This window comes from Mytilus californianus, unplaced genomic scaffold, assembly GCF_021869535.1.
Source record: "Mytilus californianus isolate M0D057914Y unplaced genomic scaffold, xbMytCali1.0.p SCAF_4, whole genome shotgun sequence".
Taxonomy (NCBI): Eukaryota; Metazoa; Mollusca; class Bivalvia; order Mytilida; family Mytilidae; genus Mytilus; species Mytilus californianus.
In genome coordinates, this window is record NW_026262690.1 from 79,302,345 (window position 1) to 79,318,404 (window position 16,060).

Sequence of the window (16,060 nt, forward strand, 5' to 3'; positions counted from 1 at the left end):
CAGATACCGTCGTACATGTCAATATTTATATTTTCTTTTTTTTAATGTTATGCTTTGATATATCAAGTATAATTCTGTCCTTTTTATGTGAAAAATGAACCACTCTGTATTTCTGACCGTACGTATTTCCTGTTTTGTAGAATGTTTTGCATGGTTTGTTGACATCGGGAAAGGGTGCTCTCATATACGCCCTCGTTCCAATGTCGTCAAAACTATTTTTGAGAAAACCCCTCAAAGCGACCGTTTCCAAGGCACTCGTCGTTAGAATCATGCGTTTAAATATGCGCACTGTTAAAGGGCCGAGCCACCTTAAGTTGTGTTTTAACTTTAATTTTTCTAAATGCGTCAAATTCAATTTTTTAGCAAGTATATCCTTTATATGTGTAAATATCTTTTATTTTGTGGGGTTTTTCCCTAGTTGATTTGATGAGTGCATGTTTCTTTCATTATTTCTCCTATTCAAGTATAAGATATATTGAGAATTAGTGTTTAAACATTTCCTATGGACAATAGAAAAAAATAGATATCGTGTATACCCAAGAAGACAACATCTAAAAACACACAATAAACCCAACAAGACAACTCGAAATCAATAACCTATCTTCATCTAGTGTCCGTACTAAATTGTTCGATATACCTAGAACCAAGTAAAATTGAAAAGACTTAACAAATACTATGTGCAATGCTTAAATTTAGTTTATTTCATTAAAAATTTCACAACATTTCCAAAATATCAATTAAAAGTTAATAATCACAGTTTTCTATTTCATGTTATTTCAAAGTATGAAATGTGTATTCAACATCGATCTTGAACTTGCCATGCGTTTCCTAGAGCGAAAGAGTCGGATGTAATTTGATTATTTGGCATAATCATATCATCGTAACGTTCATGGTTTAGAGTACCAAGAAGTCCACCTGTTTTACCAAAGTACCACTTGCTCAAATCAATGTCGACCATATCTACGGTTGGATCGGATTTAACTTGGAATCCACGACCCTCAATGAACACCTTACCATCGACAGAGAAAACTACAAATTCTGTTGATCTGTAAGGTAGATCCATAACTACACCATCGACACTGACCTACAAGTCAGAGAGAACGTATAATAAGGTGAATCCTTTTGTTATAATTCAAGAGCAAAAACACAATCATGTACATGCAAAATTCAAATGTCTAGTTGAGTCATACAGTCATTATTTTGTACATAAATTAGGCCGTTAGTTTTCTCGTTTGAATTGTTTTACATTTCGGGGCCTTTTACAGCTGACTATGCGGTATGGGCTTTGCTCATTGTTGTATGGGGACCTATACTTATTAATGTCTGTGTCATTTGGTCTCTTGTGGAGAGTTGTCTCATTGGAAATCATACCACATCTTCTTTTTTTATATGCAGTGTAAACCTTACTGCCATTTTTAAATCATCACAATTTGATAATCTTTTCACTACTTATACATACATCATATTTTAATTTTCTCAATGGAGTCTTGCAAAGAATATTCTCGACATAAATTTGTGGATACACACATAATATTTCATGTATATTGAAAATATAAAAATTGACTAATATTCCTCATATGTAAAGAGCTATAGTTACCTTTCCATTTGGTGATAATTGAACATTTTGATGGCGAGAAGTCAAAATCAACTTCTTCTTTTGTCTGCCCAAATAGTTCATGATGATACTGAAGTTGCCGTCTACATAGTCTCGTGCAAGAACGTAGCTACATCGCCCACTGAAGTCAAATTCTTGACCATCGAAAGTTGTAAAGTGTCGGCCATGTACTTTTGCACTTGCTGTAGAAATTATATTAAATATACAATTATTTTTTTATTTTTATAATAAAGAAAATAGTTTTTAAAAACATACAATTTAATAGAAAAAAACATGTAATTGCATCATCATTCTATATTTTTTTGCTAATTTTTACATGTTTGTTTAGTATGATATATAAATAACAATTCTTTAAAAAAACCCTAAGTAGAAGAACGAAAACTTCGCGACTAAATACGAAAAGACAAACACTGTTAACAAATAGCTACACATTCAGGAGTTCACATACACCACACATACTAAATATTTTTCGTAAAAGTCATAGTGTTACCATTAGATAAAGCCGTTTTGTAGTGGAAATACTCCATTTCCAAGGTGTACAGTGATAAGATAAAAGAAATTATGTCCTTATTTCAAAAAAAAAATAAATTTATATATGCATTATCACAACATCCTTGTTTCTCTTCATTTTTCTTCAAAAAATTGAATCGAGTTTCTCAGTATACAAAAATTCGAAAATTTATTACAAACCTGTCCAGGTCATGTGTGGCATGTAATCCTCTAAAGATCCAAAGAAATTCAGTTTTGGAGTTTGAAAGCTCATATCTGGCAAGTATTGTCTTAAAGAAATGTCTTTTAGTGAGCTGAGAGTGCGTACATCAACAGGCAGGTACAAATCTACTATAATCTCTCCATTTGGTATATCATATTTAATAACTTTGGATTTGAGTACATTTCCGAACACCTCTTTTAAAACAGACATCTCCTTGGTAGCATCTTTTTTCAATTCTTCAAATATTTTGTCAACTAAAGCATTTACGTTTTCTTCAAATTCCCAGTATTTGTATGCAGATGATCCCTTCAAAAGAATATGTGAATTTAATTTTACTTTAACTATCATATATATAAATGTTGTTTTACTTTAACTATCATATATATAAATGTTGTTACTTTAATATATCTTTGTATATTTAATATCTTTTTTCAGTTTTTCACTTTTGTTCAAGCAATTAATAACATTTATGCTATTAAAATTTAATTTCTTATCGGTCCTACCTCTTAATCCGTAAATAACTTTCGTAACATTTTTAAAAAATCAGCCTACCATGTTGTACATTGGTGTCGGTAACGAGTTGACAAGTCTTTGGTTGATCCCCTCTCTGATGTTGTATATGCTTGATGTGTATTGGTTGGCAATGCTAGACCATTGCTCATTTAATTTCATATTTTTAAGCTGATCCATATAAGTGTTATATTTCGATTTTAAATTGACAACAGTTTGGTGATTTCCAACAGAGTTTTTGTAATCTGAAATTATAAGATTTTATATAAATATAAATATATATAGATGTGTAAGCAAAAAAAAAATACAAAAGTTAATTTATATAGTTCCTTTGTATAAAAGACGAAACTATTTTTTTATGTGAACTTATATCAACAATCTTTTGTTGTTGATGATTTTCTGATTCTAACACTGTGACGAGTTTATGATCAAAGATGCAATGTAAGGCTTATTACGTAGTACGCTGCACGCAGCTTTTGTATGCTTAAATCTTATTTGCTGTTATAAAACTTTGAAATCATTTTGAACAAATGAATATATCTCCCTCATAAAAGCTCTCATTCCTTGTCCGGATTTGGCTATACTTTACGTCCTTTACGTGTGTAATAAATTGAAGATTTTCATATATGTTGTCCTCGAGTCTCACCGAAGAGACATTGTCGAAATGTGCATCTGGTGCAGTGAAATAGCAAAAAATTTATTTTGTAAGTTATCCCCTGAATTTAATTTAATGAATTGAGGTATTCAATAGATAACAATTACCAAGTAATCTCTGATAAGAATTTGCTGTAATGCTGTTCAAATGGCCACCCATGTTGATATAAGTATCTTTGGAATAGGCATCCAGTCTCTGAAACATAAAAGTAACAGTGTAAAATAAATCTTCTGACATTCTGCAGGTAATCCAAATAAATTTCATAAGAAAGTCGTTTTTGTGACATTTTCGAGTATACTGTGTTTAAGTTGTATACACGTTAGTGACACATCTCCATTAATTCGGATAGGGAGTGTACACGGATTCAACTGTACATTCAGCCCTCGGGGGTGCTCCGAATGACGGAGGGATCTACGTTTATACATACGTTGACAATTTCTGATTGTTCTTACATGCAGTAAGGAATCATCTGGAGTACAAACAGATTTTTAAAGAGTTTATTTTTAATTGTGAAAAGTAAATAAATTTAACTAATGACACTAGCCAAAAATGTTTTATCGTCTCTTTATCGTTTATACCAGGTTTTGGGGTTTCAAATAGTTTGAACACGAGCATCATTGAAGAGACATTGACAAAATGCATAGCTGGTGCAGTAAATTTGATACCGTTAAAATTATTACAAACCTGTTGTAGATGTTCAAGACTGTTCATATATTCATCAATTTTATGTTTGACTGGGCATCTCCCCCAAGCTTCATTAAAATCTTCTGCAAATTCACTAAAAACAATAAAAATAAATATGTTGTTACACTTGTGGCAGTCTTTAAGCAATTTAGTTCATCTGTATTCTTCGATACTCTAACTGCTATTTAGTCTTTAAAGTTTGGCCGCAAAATTCAAAAACTAAATAAAACAACTTTTTTCGAGTGAGATATTTATATTTCAGTGGAGAGATTTTAATAAAAACGTACCCGATTCTTGTCATGGTAGTATCAACAGAACTGCAAATGTCTTGAAGATAAAAGGCATTGTCTGCTTTCAATGTTCTGAGTTCAGACAGTTTGTCATTGATGGCATCAGCATATGATTTGACTTCTTCTGCATAGGAAGCTTGGAATAATCGTCTCTTGTATAATATTTCTTTTTTAATTTCATCAGAAGACGCTTCAATTGCCATACCAGATCTTATGCCATATTCTTCAATTCGTTTTGTTAGTTCAGCCTGAAAGATGTACGAACTAAATGAAGTTTGCTAATTCTTTGAATGTTTCAAAAAACAATTTTCTATATGTTGATGGTTAATACTGCATAAACAGAAAGCAAACCGAAGCGGATGTGTATGTCCATAAAGCTTAGCTTCCACTGGAGTGGAATACCATACAAAAATGAACTGTTTCTATTTTCATTTTCAACTTTAACATTCTGGCATGGTTTGTGTCGCTCATACGTTTTTGTACGACATCATTGACTTTTCAGCTGTCTTTGGTTTTTTTAGGTTGGACGTGTTTTTTGTGGTGTTCAATATCTTTCTTATTCTTATTGTTCCTGTTTACCCCTGTCATCTTTTTGCTCCTATTTCTATAAGACATTAACTACACTACGGGAATGATTAATAAGACATTTATTCATATGCAAAGTTAGATTTTGTTACCTGTTCGCTATCTGTATATAACTGATATATCTCAAAGTTGTTGAAAAAAATTACAAATATACCTTGAGATCACTGATAATTGATGGACGCCAGTGAACACGTGTATGAAGAATCTTGGATGTTTTTAATCGGAGATTAAGCAAGCTGTCTACAGTTTTCTTCTGATTTACATTTCTGTACAGTTCTGCAGATATTCCTTTCTCGTCAGAGAATTTAGCATTCACATGGAGTGTATTGTCTGGGTTTTCTGAAAATAGACAGATCAAGAATTTAAATTGAGAGAATTTTCTGTAAGAAAAGAATATAAGGTATCACTTTAAACCATTCAACTTAAAAAAAATAATAATGACTCTATTTATCCAATTATTGAACGCTTATTTTTGATTTTTGCATCTAAAGTGCAACTTATTTGGGAAGAATGACTTACTGATATCATAGTTCATGTTGAAGTCCAGGCTACCATCATTAGGATCAACTGTCAGCTCTGTATTGATTGGCTTGGTATCATCATAAAGATTTTTGATTGTCAGTTTGAAAGGTGATGTCTCAACACTAGCATCCATTTTCATTGTTTTGATTGGAGAACGAACCTGTGGTACAAAATTCAAAGATTAAAATTCGGGGTTAACTTTTCACTTGATCAGGAATTAAAAGTATATTCAAGTAGATTTTCAGTAAGAAGTTTCACTTCATATACGAAACACAAACTCATAAATTTTTTTTTATTGATTAACACTTCAAGTTTGCTAAATAACATTTAAAAACAAAGTTATTTACAAAATATCAAAACAAAATTAGTGTTTTTGTTTCTTCCTTTATTCAACCAGTATGGAAGGAAATGAACAGAAACATATTCACACAATATAAGTTTATATTTATATCTTAAGTCTAACTAAGTCCATACCTGTATATTCAGTTGACGTTTAAGTTTATCAATCTCGGTTATTAAAGCGATGTTCTTTGTTTGACGTCTTGCAGTCAGGTATTGGATATCAAATCCAGCTGATAGTTTGTCGTCAGATTTTCCGAATATTGCCTTAGTTTGAATGTCCACTGTAGTATATGGGTGACTTATACCAAGTAAGAACTTGTAATCCTCCCCACGTCCTGATACATCTTCTAATTTTGAACTCAATGTAAAAGTTTTACGTGAATCTTTTGAGTATCTGAATGCTGTACGGCCATCATAAATGACGTTTCCATTTCCAATTAACATTTTGTAATCAAGTTGGATATCCTATAAAATACCAAGAACACTAATATTAAACTGCATGCATGAGAAAATAAAATAATAAAATAAATAAAACTGTATTTTTTTTAAATGAATTTCAGTGCCTTCGAGTAATTTTGATCTGTACTTGAATATTTGTGCCATAGAATAGACTGTAAATATTATATGATTAGATAACTAATATTACAGATGGTTTAAATAATTGAATCATTAGATTTGCTGCAATACAAAAGATTAGACTGTAAATATTATATGATTAGATAACTAATATTACAGATGGTTTAAATAATTGAATCATTAGATTTGCTGCAATACAAAAGATACTAATGTAGTCTCGAGTTTAAACATTCTACATTATTCTTTATAAACCATATGTTCTTCAAATAATATCGTATTTTGATAACTTAAATTATTGTTTTGTTTTTTTGAAAAAAAATAATAAATATTTTGAATTACCTTCCCGAGACTTGGCATTTCTAAACCCAATGTAAGTTCATCTCCATTAGTTCTGGTATTTTTTGTAGTCTTTATTGCTACTCTTTTGTTTTGGTCTCTCTCTGCATCCCACGAGAAATCGAATACTTGACTGCTTATTCCGTATCCTGATGATGATACAGTTGATAATACAACTGTCCTAGATGGTAGCTGTAGAGTGTATTTGGCTTGTCCGTTGTTTTCATGTATTGTTTCTAATCCATGTGTTCTGACATCATCTTTCTCTATAAATAGAACAATTTTGGACGAATCATCAGGACGGTGATACGATGCTCCAATGGCGTAAGATTTAGACCCGCACACACCTCTATAGCTAGCAATCTGTTTCCTGTCAGACCAGTCTGAATTGAATGTAATATCCATTCTGCAACTGCTGTCTCTATCTAGCTTGTTCCAATTTACAAGCATGTATGTTTCTGAGGAGAACAGTTTATTTATTTCAAACCTCATTGGTCTCGGTTCATTGACATTAATTATCAGTGTTATTTCCTCTCTTTTCTCAGCATCCATTTCCAAATCAACATCGTACAATGTTTCTTTGTTGATTTTCATATTTGTTGCTACTATCAAATGATTTGTTTGGCTACGCCAGTCGTATTTTACATACCCGTAAGCAGTTCGAAGAGATTCCCAAGGAGTAGACACTGACAGTGAGGAGTCTGTTTTAGTGAGAGACGCATCTATAGTTATTCCGTTGCGCTCAGTGAAAAATGCTTCAATGTGGGATTTTAATTCTCCAAGATTTTTTTCATTTTTCATGGACATTCGTATATTTCTCAAATTATCTAATCCTGTTTTAAGTGTAAGAGATCCATCTAAATCATCGAACTGGTTGCCAGTTAGGCGTACATCAAAGTCAATTTCAGGTAGGTATGATGTCTGTATATTCAGTGCAGCATGGTATGGTTTTCTTGATGCAGATGCTTTAACCTGTGTTCTCTTATATCCTCGGATTGGTGTATCAAGATTAATGCTGAATGAGGATAGCGTTTTTTCCATGGCAAGAGTAATCTTTTTTCCTCCATTTGCAGCATTTCCGGACAGTGAGTAGGTGTCGCCTTGCATTTTCATGTCTGCGTAGACGGAGTATCTGCTTTGCGGTGTATTCAAGGAAATATCGATCATTTCTTGTGTTATTTTGAGGTTTCCGTTAATTAGAGGATTGTTTTCACTGAGCGTCAAATATGCAGATGATATGAGACTGTTTGCTTTCAAATCATGACGATATCTACCGTTCAAATGAGGAATTACGGTGAATGGAGTTTGGAGATCGACATTTAAGTACAAACTTTCTGGTCGATACATTGTGAATCTAGCATTTCCTTCTATCTTTTTGTCTGGTGCATATTGAAGACTTCCGATTGTTGTGAAAGACTTCAGAGATCCAGAATGTTCAATCTTGACATTAACATCTCTTAGTTTCTCAAATGGTGTTTGGAAGCTTAGTGAGCCCTCGATAGATGGAAGGTGTTTAAAGGATGCATCTGCTTTGATTGTCTGGTCGTCATATTTCGCTTCAATATTTGTTTTAAAGCTTGAAATGTAACCATCATGTGAAATTCTAAGCTCAGACAGTTTAACATTTCCAGATAAAGTGGTTTTCAGTGTTGCTTCGAAGTCTACAAACATTTCTCCAAGTCTGACCCTTGTTACTTCTTCAATTGCATTCATGTTACCAATGGATGCTTTTACTGTTGTTCCGAAGGACTTCATATTTCCGTTTACGCCATATTCTATTTTGATGTCTTCTAGAATAGGTGTTAATAGCAGCATGTTCCCTTTGATTGCCATGGAGGACCACTCATGATTGACTTCTCCTCTGACTCTTTCTTTTCCATAGCTAACAGACGATTCGTATCGGAATGCATGCATACCTCCATTTCCGTTGATAATAACTTCAAAGTCTTCCGTTAGTGGCGTTTTTAGACACAGCTCGATTTTCAAACCAGTTGATATATCAACTTTGCCATTAAGTTGAGTTGTATGTTTTCCAATTTGCGCGACTGCCTTTCCAGAAATGAGAGATTGCACATTTGAAAATGTCAGTGAAGCCTTATTTCTTTCATATCCAGTAAAAGGTGTCTCCAACGTAATTTCAAGTCCACTAGCAATATCAAGATTTGTTTTTGCCTTGATTTCCTTGTCATTCAGGGTCAATTTGATATTTGAATGGAAATTTTTCAATGTACCTTGGAGTTCGTGGGAAACAGATGCTTTCATGTTTCTGAAAGGTAATTGTATGTCGATATTCATGTCTAAACCATTAGTTAAATCAATGGAGATATCAGATGATAATGCCTTTCTGTTGTATGTGAAAAGACTGAATGATTTTAACATTTCGTCAGACTTTGTTTGTTTCATGCTAGCTGTAACTTCATGCTGTTTTAATCCGCTGTAAGATAGTTCAGCTTGTGAATCCCAGTTGAAGTCAAATATATTTCCACTTTTTTTAATAATAACTATAATGTCATCAAAATATGGCAGTTTTAGTGTAGCTTTGCCATCAACATCTTTTCTGGTATCTGCAGAAATGTCGATAGATAGTTCCTTACCATTATAAGCTGTTTTACCGTTTGCTGCAAAGTTACGTATTTCTCCAATAAGATTGAAATCTGTTAATAGTTCATGCTTTTCGTCACCATATTGAAGCTCAGCTTTGGAATTGAAGTTTTTAAATTCTCCATCTAAGGAAACTTCTAGTTGAATATCCTTCGATAATGGCGATTGAAGGGCCATATTTGCGGATAATTTTGAGGTAGTGTCAATGTCGACAGTTAGAGCAGTTCTTTTATTATTGTATTGAACTTCACCAGATACTTGAAATTGTCTAAGTGTGCCGCTACGTTTAAATGTCGAAACAACTTCATGTTGTTTACTTCCACTGTAGGTTGCACTTGCTTGTGATCTGAAATCAGTTGAAGTACCTTGATGGTCAAGGAAGATTTCAATATCCTCAGTTAATGGTGTTGACAAACGTCCCTCTAATTTTAACCCACGGGTAAAATCGGTTTCAACTGAAGTGGTGACTCTCTTGCCATTATACGTAGCGTCTCCCGATAGCTGGAATTTTTGTAGTGCACCAGACCCTTTAAATGTTATGACGGCTTCATGTTGTTTGGATCCACTATATGAAATGTCAGCGTGTGACTTGAAATTACTAGCAGTACCTTTATGGTCAATTATAATTTCTATGTCGTTGGTATATGGAGTTATCAAAGTGCCCTTTGTCTTGATACCTTCTGTTGAGTCGAATTGTAGTTCTGATGACACTCTCTTGGAATTATAAGATGCTTCACCTGAAGTTCTGAAATTTGTCATGTCTCCATTGTGTTCAAATGCAGCATAAAGTTCGTGTTGTTTCTTTCCGCTGACGATTATTTCTCCCTTCGTATTAAAGTTCAACAGCTCCCCTCTATGGTCTACTTTCAATTCGATATCTTTTGTATATGGACTTTTGATTATAATTTTGCCTTGTATTCCTGTAGATTGCTCTAATGTTGCTTCTATTGATGCTACCTTAGTGTTGTATGACATTTCTACAAATACTCTATTGTCACGATTCTGGAGTTCAATATTGGCTTCATGCTGTTTTCTGCCGTTGTAACCGATCTCTCCATGACTGATGAAATTATGTAGAGTACCTTGATGAGAGAAAGAAACTGTTATATCATCAGTGAAGGGTGTTCTTAAAGTAACTGATCCCTCGGGATCGTTCAAGATATCGAAATTCACATCACTCGAAATCTTTTTACTGTTGTAAGTTATTGACCCCGAAGACTGGAATTTTCTCAATTCGCCGTCAAATTTGAAAACTGTAATTACCTCATAAATTTTAGACCCTTCATATATCACATGAAATTGATTTCTATTATCGACCCATATACCATTGTGTGAAAATGATACACGAATGTCTTTGGTCATAGGAGTGTTCAATGAAAATGTGGATTGAACTCCATTTGTCTTATCAAATGATACTGATGCAGTTACTCTCTTTGTATTGTAAACAATATTGGAGCTGGTGGTAAATTTCTTAAATGATCCATCGTGATTAAAGGTAAAAGAGATTTCATGTTGTTTGCGACCACTGTATGTAAGATCAGCTGTTGTTTGGACGCCAAAGTTGTTTCTTTGTTCATTGTTGGTGTTGAACAAAAGTGAAAATGATACTGGTTCACTTATTGGTGTTTCAATTCGCCCAGTTGCTTCAATCTTTTCTTGTATTCCATTTGGTGCGCTGAACGAGAATTTTCCAGTAACCTTTTTCTTATTGTATGCACCGTCAAAATTTGTTTTCCATGTTTTGATTGACCCTTCAACATTGAATGAAATTTCAAGTTCGTGTTGTTTCTGTCCACTGTAAGTAAGCTGGGATACGGATGTAAAGTCCACCAGTTGTCCTGTGGTCTCAGTACTAATAACTACATCACGTGAAAATGGAGATTTCAAGAAACCGTTTATTCTGATATCTCTTACCATATCCACTGATACCTGGGCAGATCCTGTCTTGTAACCGTAACTCAATTCACCACTAGATAAGAACCGTCTTAATTCTCCTTCATGATTTAACTTAAGAGTGACATCTTCAGAGTATGGCGTTTTCAAGAAGGCCCTTGCATTGAGACCTCCAGAAGTTCTCAGTGTTAGCTGTCCTTCTGATCTCTTTCCATTTTGTACATATTCACCTGAGCATTCAAAGTCTCTCAACTGTCCAGAATGTTTGAATGAAATTTCTGCAGTACGGAACATTGCATATGGAGTAGTCAGTGTGGCTCTTCCTTGAATTCCATTTTTGCTTGTAAATTTTGCTATTCCATTGATCTTTTTGGAATTGATGTCTATATCTGCTGTGCTCTCGAAGTCATTAAGTTGTCCTTTATGGTTAATATTCAGTTCTCCTGACCTCAAAATATCGAATGGTGTTTTCAAGTTCAGTCGAACTGAAAAGTCATCTGTAATACTAAGATTTAGATCTACTTGTGCTGATTTTCTTCCATATGCACCTTTGATGTTTGAAACACATTGTTGAAGGTTCCCGCTGTGTTCAAAGGATACTGACATGTCAGGTGTAAAGGAGGATATAAAAGTAGCTTCTCCTTTCATTCTTGGTTCCTTTTGATACGAAATTATGCTGTTAACAATATCTTTTCTTCCATATGTAATTGAAATTTGGTTTTTGAGGGATGACTCAAAACTATGCGATAACGACATCTTTACAGGTTCATATTTTGGAGTAAGTAGAGTAAGTTTTCCTTCAATTGGACCAAGACTAGAGAATGAAACGTCCAATTGACTTCTTTTCCTCTGAAGAAGTGTTTCTAATCGAGAGGCAAAATTATTAGATGTTCCTGAGTGCGAAAGTTTGGCTGTCATTTCTCCATATTCCTTGAATGGTGTCTTGATATCAACAGAAACAGTCAATCGGTCATTTGTGCTGACAGATGTATCTAGTGATATAGTTTTAGAATCAGAGTAAGTTATTTCAGCTTTAGTCTGGAAGTTGCTTAGCGGCCCAACATGGCTAAGTAACGCCTTTAGATTGCCATACCTTTTCACCGGTGTTTGAAGAGTTGCAGATAGAACCAATGGTTGAGATGAAAATTGCAAATCACCAATAATGTCTTTCTTGTTCTTTGTAACTTCCAGATGACATTTAAAGTCAGAAAGTTGGCCGTTGTGCGTATAGGAGGCTCTCATCTTTTCATATCCGTCATGAGGTGTGTTGACAGTAAGCTCTGTTGTTAAAGTTGGATCAACGTTTGATTTTACATTAGCACCCCAAACATTTTTTCCAATTTTCAATTCGGACTGACATTTGAAGTTGCGTAAATTTCCCTCATGTGATACAAAAGCTGACATTTTTCTGATGCTCTTGAAAGGTGTGGATATTGAAATGTCTGTCTTCAGATTTTTGATAAAGTTGAATGTGAGGTCTCCTTCAATTTCCTCCTTCTTTCCCCATCCAATCTTTGCTTTTGTCTTGAAGCTTGTACTTTTGCCTTTGTGTACCAAGAGAACTGTGATATCATCCATGATGGGAGATACAACTTTTAATGTTCCTTTCATTCTTTTGGCATTTGTCATTTCTATGTCTACATTGATTGGCTTATTCTTCCCGTATTTTAACAAAATGTTAGAATTAATGCTTTTTCTATTTCCACTGTGAGAGAAGGAAGCAAAGGTATCTTCAGCCAGAGACGACTTCATAGTGAATGAACCTTGGAGGCTTTTTCCATTATGGAAACTGATATCCAGTTGATGTTTGCCATTTCTGTCATACTGCAAGGAAGCCCCAGATAAAAATTGATTCCATGTTCCTTTGTGGCTCAAAGAAGCGGTTACTGGATGGTAATTAGGAAGACGTATTGTGACTGAAGAGTGGTAGTTTTCTCTGTATTCAACAACAAGCTCAGCATTGTAGGATTTTCCCTCTGGATACTCCATTTCAACTTTCGTTATGCATCCTTTAACGGTTGGGTCATGTGTTATACTGGCTGTTAAACGTTGTAATTTTTCAAAAGGAGTTGCAATACTGACATCAGCACTTAGCTTTTGTCCATCTAAAAGAGTTCTGGATGTCAATGATACGATCTTTCCTGGTAAGTACTCAACCTTGATATCGGTTCTCGATTTGTCATTCTCAGGGCGGTTTGAGAATGTTATTTCACTGGATGGAAGTTGTTGGTATTGGGTTTCGAGTCTTACATTACCGGACACACCCCCAATTCTGTTGAATGTAGACAAGAGTCGAATTCTTCTTACAATTGGTTGTAGTTCAAAGCTGACAGAGGAGGTCATTGACTTCATGTTTCCTTCAAATTCCATCTCTGTTCTAAGTCTTCTAAATGATTCAAATGGAGTAGATAATGTGATCAAAACATATTTCTGAGATCCTGTTTTCAATCGTCCTTCTAGTGCAACCATTTGTTCACCTTTAAGTAGGAGGTTCCCAGTAGCAATGAGTTCCCCATTTTCGGTTTTAAGATGACCTTCACTTGTAAATAGGTTTTTGCTATTTTGGCTCATCGAGAGAATGGTGTCCATGGAACTGTCTTTATGTAAATGACTAACCATAAGTTGTCCCTTTCCAAATGGAGTTTCGGAGGTCAATGTATACTGGATGGATGCTTCTTTCCATGCAAGATTATGTCTGCCCTTAATGTTAAAGGCATACTGCTGTCCATTCATGTTGGTTGTGATCACTGTTTTTACATCATTGAGTGTATTACTGTGTTGCCATGTAGAATCGTATCGGCTTGTTGGTGAAGATAGAGTTATTTTACCGCTCTGCTGAACCATAAGACCTGCTCTGTCATGTGTGAGTTTACCTTCATATCTGTATTCGTTTCCATTAATATTTAGAACAAGACTGTTTTCGTTAGTTTTATACCGACTTTGGTGACTAAGATCTAAAGAAACAGCTTGGATGGATCGAATGTTAGATTTGACACCAGCATGTCCTGAGTATATGTTGTTTTCCTTCTTTGCAGATGCATCAAACTGTAAAGAATTCTTGTTTACCTGAACATTTACAAAGGACTTCAGCGAGTCTTTTGCATCATGAGAAATTTCCAGGAACGATGTTTTGAATCCCTTAAATGGTGTCTTGAGGTTGAGAGATCCTTGGAATTGACGAATGCTAAATGGCTTTTTTAGTGAAAATGCAGCCGATATTTGGTTATCTGGTTTCCAGTTGACATCAAAAATTGTTTTATATTGACGGGGTTCTGACAAATGGTTCATGCCAAGTTTAACATATCTTAATCCTTTTACTGCAGTATGTACTGTTAAGCTTCCCTCGATTTGGACTTGATCTTTACCATTTTTTTGTTTTAAAGATGCATCAACAGATAGTTGTTCTTTTCCGTCGGATTTTATGTCAAAATGTGCATTTTCGTTTTTGCGATTGATGTTGATCTTGTTATTTTGCAGTGGACTCTTGAATACAAGGACAGCATCAATTTCGTTCTTGGTTTTGTATGTCAGTTGAGTGTCAAGAAATATTTGTTTTTCCTTGTCTGCATTAGCATCCCATTGAATGTCCAAATGTCCAACGTAGATTGGATCCTTCTTCTTTGCTTCGAATTCACCTTTGACTCTTCTTGAGGGCACAGATACATCACCAGAAAGTCGTAGAAGTGCTGCTTTTTTGTATTGAGAACCAAATTCTGCCGAATAGTCATTATTAAGTCGAGATTTGACACGGAAGTTTCTAGGATCCAGGTTGAGCAGTGCTTCTAGATGGATTGGCTTCTGCCCGGACATACTAATGTCAGTGCTGACGTCATACTCTTCATCAGAAAGTTTTAGATCACTTACAACTTTTGTTTTGTGTCCAGCAATATTTGAGATCAACTCATTTGTGTATCTTCTTTTGTTCTTCTGTTCGAAGTTGTTTGCAATTGAAAAGTCTTTATCATTCCATTTCAGGCTAACATCACCAGTTAAGGCTGTAAATTTTTTGGACTTATTCTTCACTACCAATGCAGCGGATACTGATTGCTTCTTGCCGTATGCTAACCCAAAGTTAGAATTAATACTCTTTGTGTTGTGAGAATGCTTTCCTTTCAGTTTAAGATCTAATCCCTGAAAGTAGCAATATGATTATAACATCATTTCCAAATATTCTCAGGTACAAAAATATTTCAAAATGTTGAAGCATTTGATTTTGAACAACTCAAACATTATCAGATTTTTGAAAAGTAGGAATCAGTTTTCTAGTATGCCAGGTGTTATGTGCCATCTTGATTATTTTTACTAATTTCAATCAAGTATTATTACATGTAATTGACTAATTTGCGTTCTGAAATAACTTTTAATTATGGTACAATCTTGGCCTTGGAGGTCCTGCGTTTTCCCAGTACATAACTATTTCCTTAATCACTATCATTGAAGGGTGATTCAGACTTGTTTATTTAAAGAAAATTGTACTTCAAAAGTGACAGGAGTCTGAAATTCAGTTGTTGTCGTTTGTTACTGTCTGTCATAATTGTATTTTGTTTATTTGTTTTGTCTAGAATAAGGCAGATGGTTTTTTGTTTGAATTGTTTTACATTTTCTAATGTCAGGGGCTTAAATCCACTTCATTTGGACTCCGATGGATAGTTGTCTAATTGGCAATCGTACCATATCTCATTATTTTATATTGATATAATATTTTGTATGTCATTGCCTCTTTGATTCCCAAAACTGAC

General features: G+C 34.3%; 1 protein-coding gene across 1 annotated transcript in view; it reads right to left on the reverse strand.

The window, feature by feature from the left end:
- Positions 1–678: 678 nt before the first annotated feature.
- LOC127738579 (uncharacterized) overlaps positions 679–16,060 on the reverse strand; it is a 29,328-nt gene continuing 13,946 nt past the window's right edge. The window contains exons 20-30 of the mRNA XM_052249887.1: positions 6,831–15,452; positions 6,048–6,380; positions 5,571–5,733; positions 5,206–5,390; positions 4,464–4,714; positions 4,177–4,270; positions 3,600–3,687; positions 2,880–3,082; positions 2,306–2,633; positions 1,598–1,797; positions 679–1,084 (exon numbers count right to left, since the gene is read on the reverse strand). Coding sequence (XP_052105847.1) covers positions 797–1,084; positions 1,598–1,797; positions 2,306–2,633; positions 2,880–3,082; positions 3,600–3,687; positions 4,177–4,270; positions 4,464–4,714; positions 5,206–5,390; positions 5,571–5,733; positions 6,048–6,380; positions 6,831–15,452 — 10,755 coding nt within the window. The 3' untranslated portion in view covers positions 679–796. The remainder of the gene's footprint in view (positions 1,085–1,597; positions 1,798–2,305; positions 2,634–2,879; positions 3,083–3,599; positions 3,688–4,176; positions 4,271–4,463; positions 4,715–5,205; positions 5,391–5,570; positions 5,734–6,047; positions 6,381–6,830; positions 15,453–16,060) is intronic.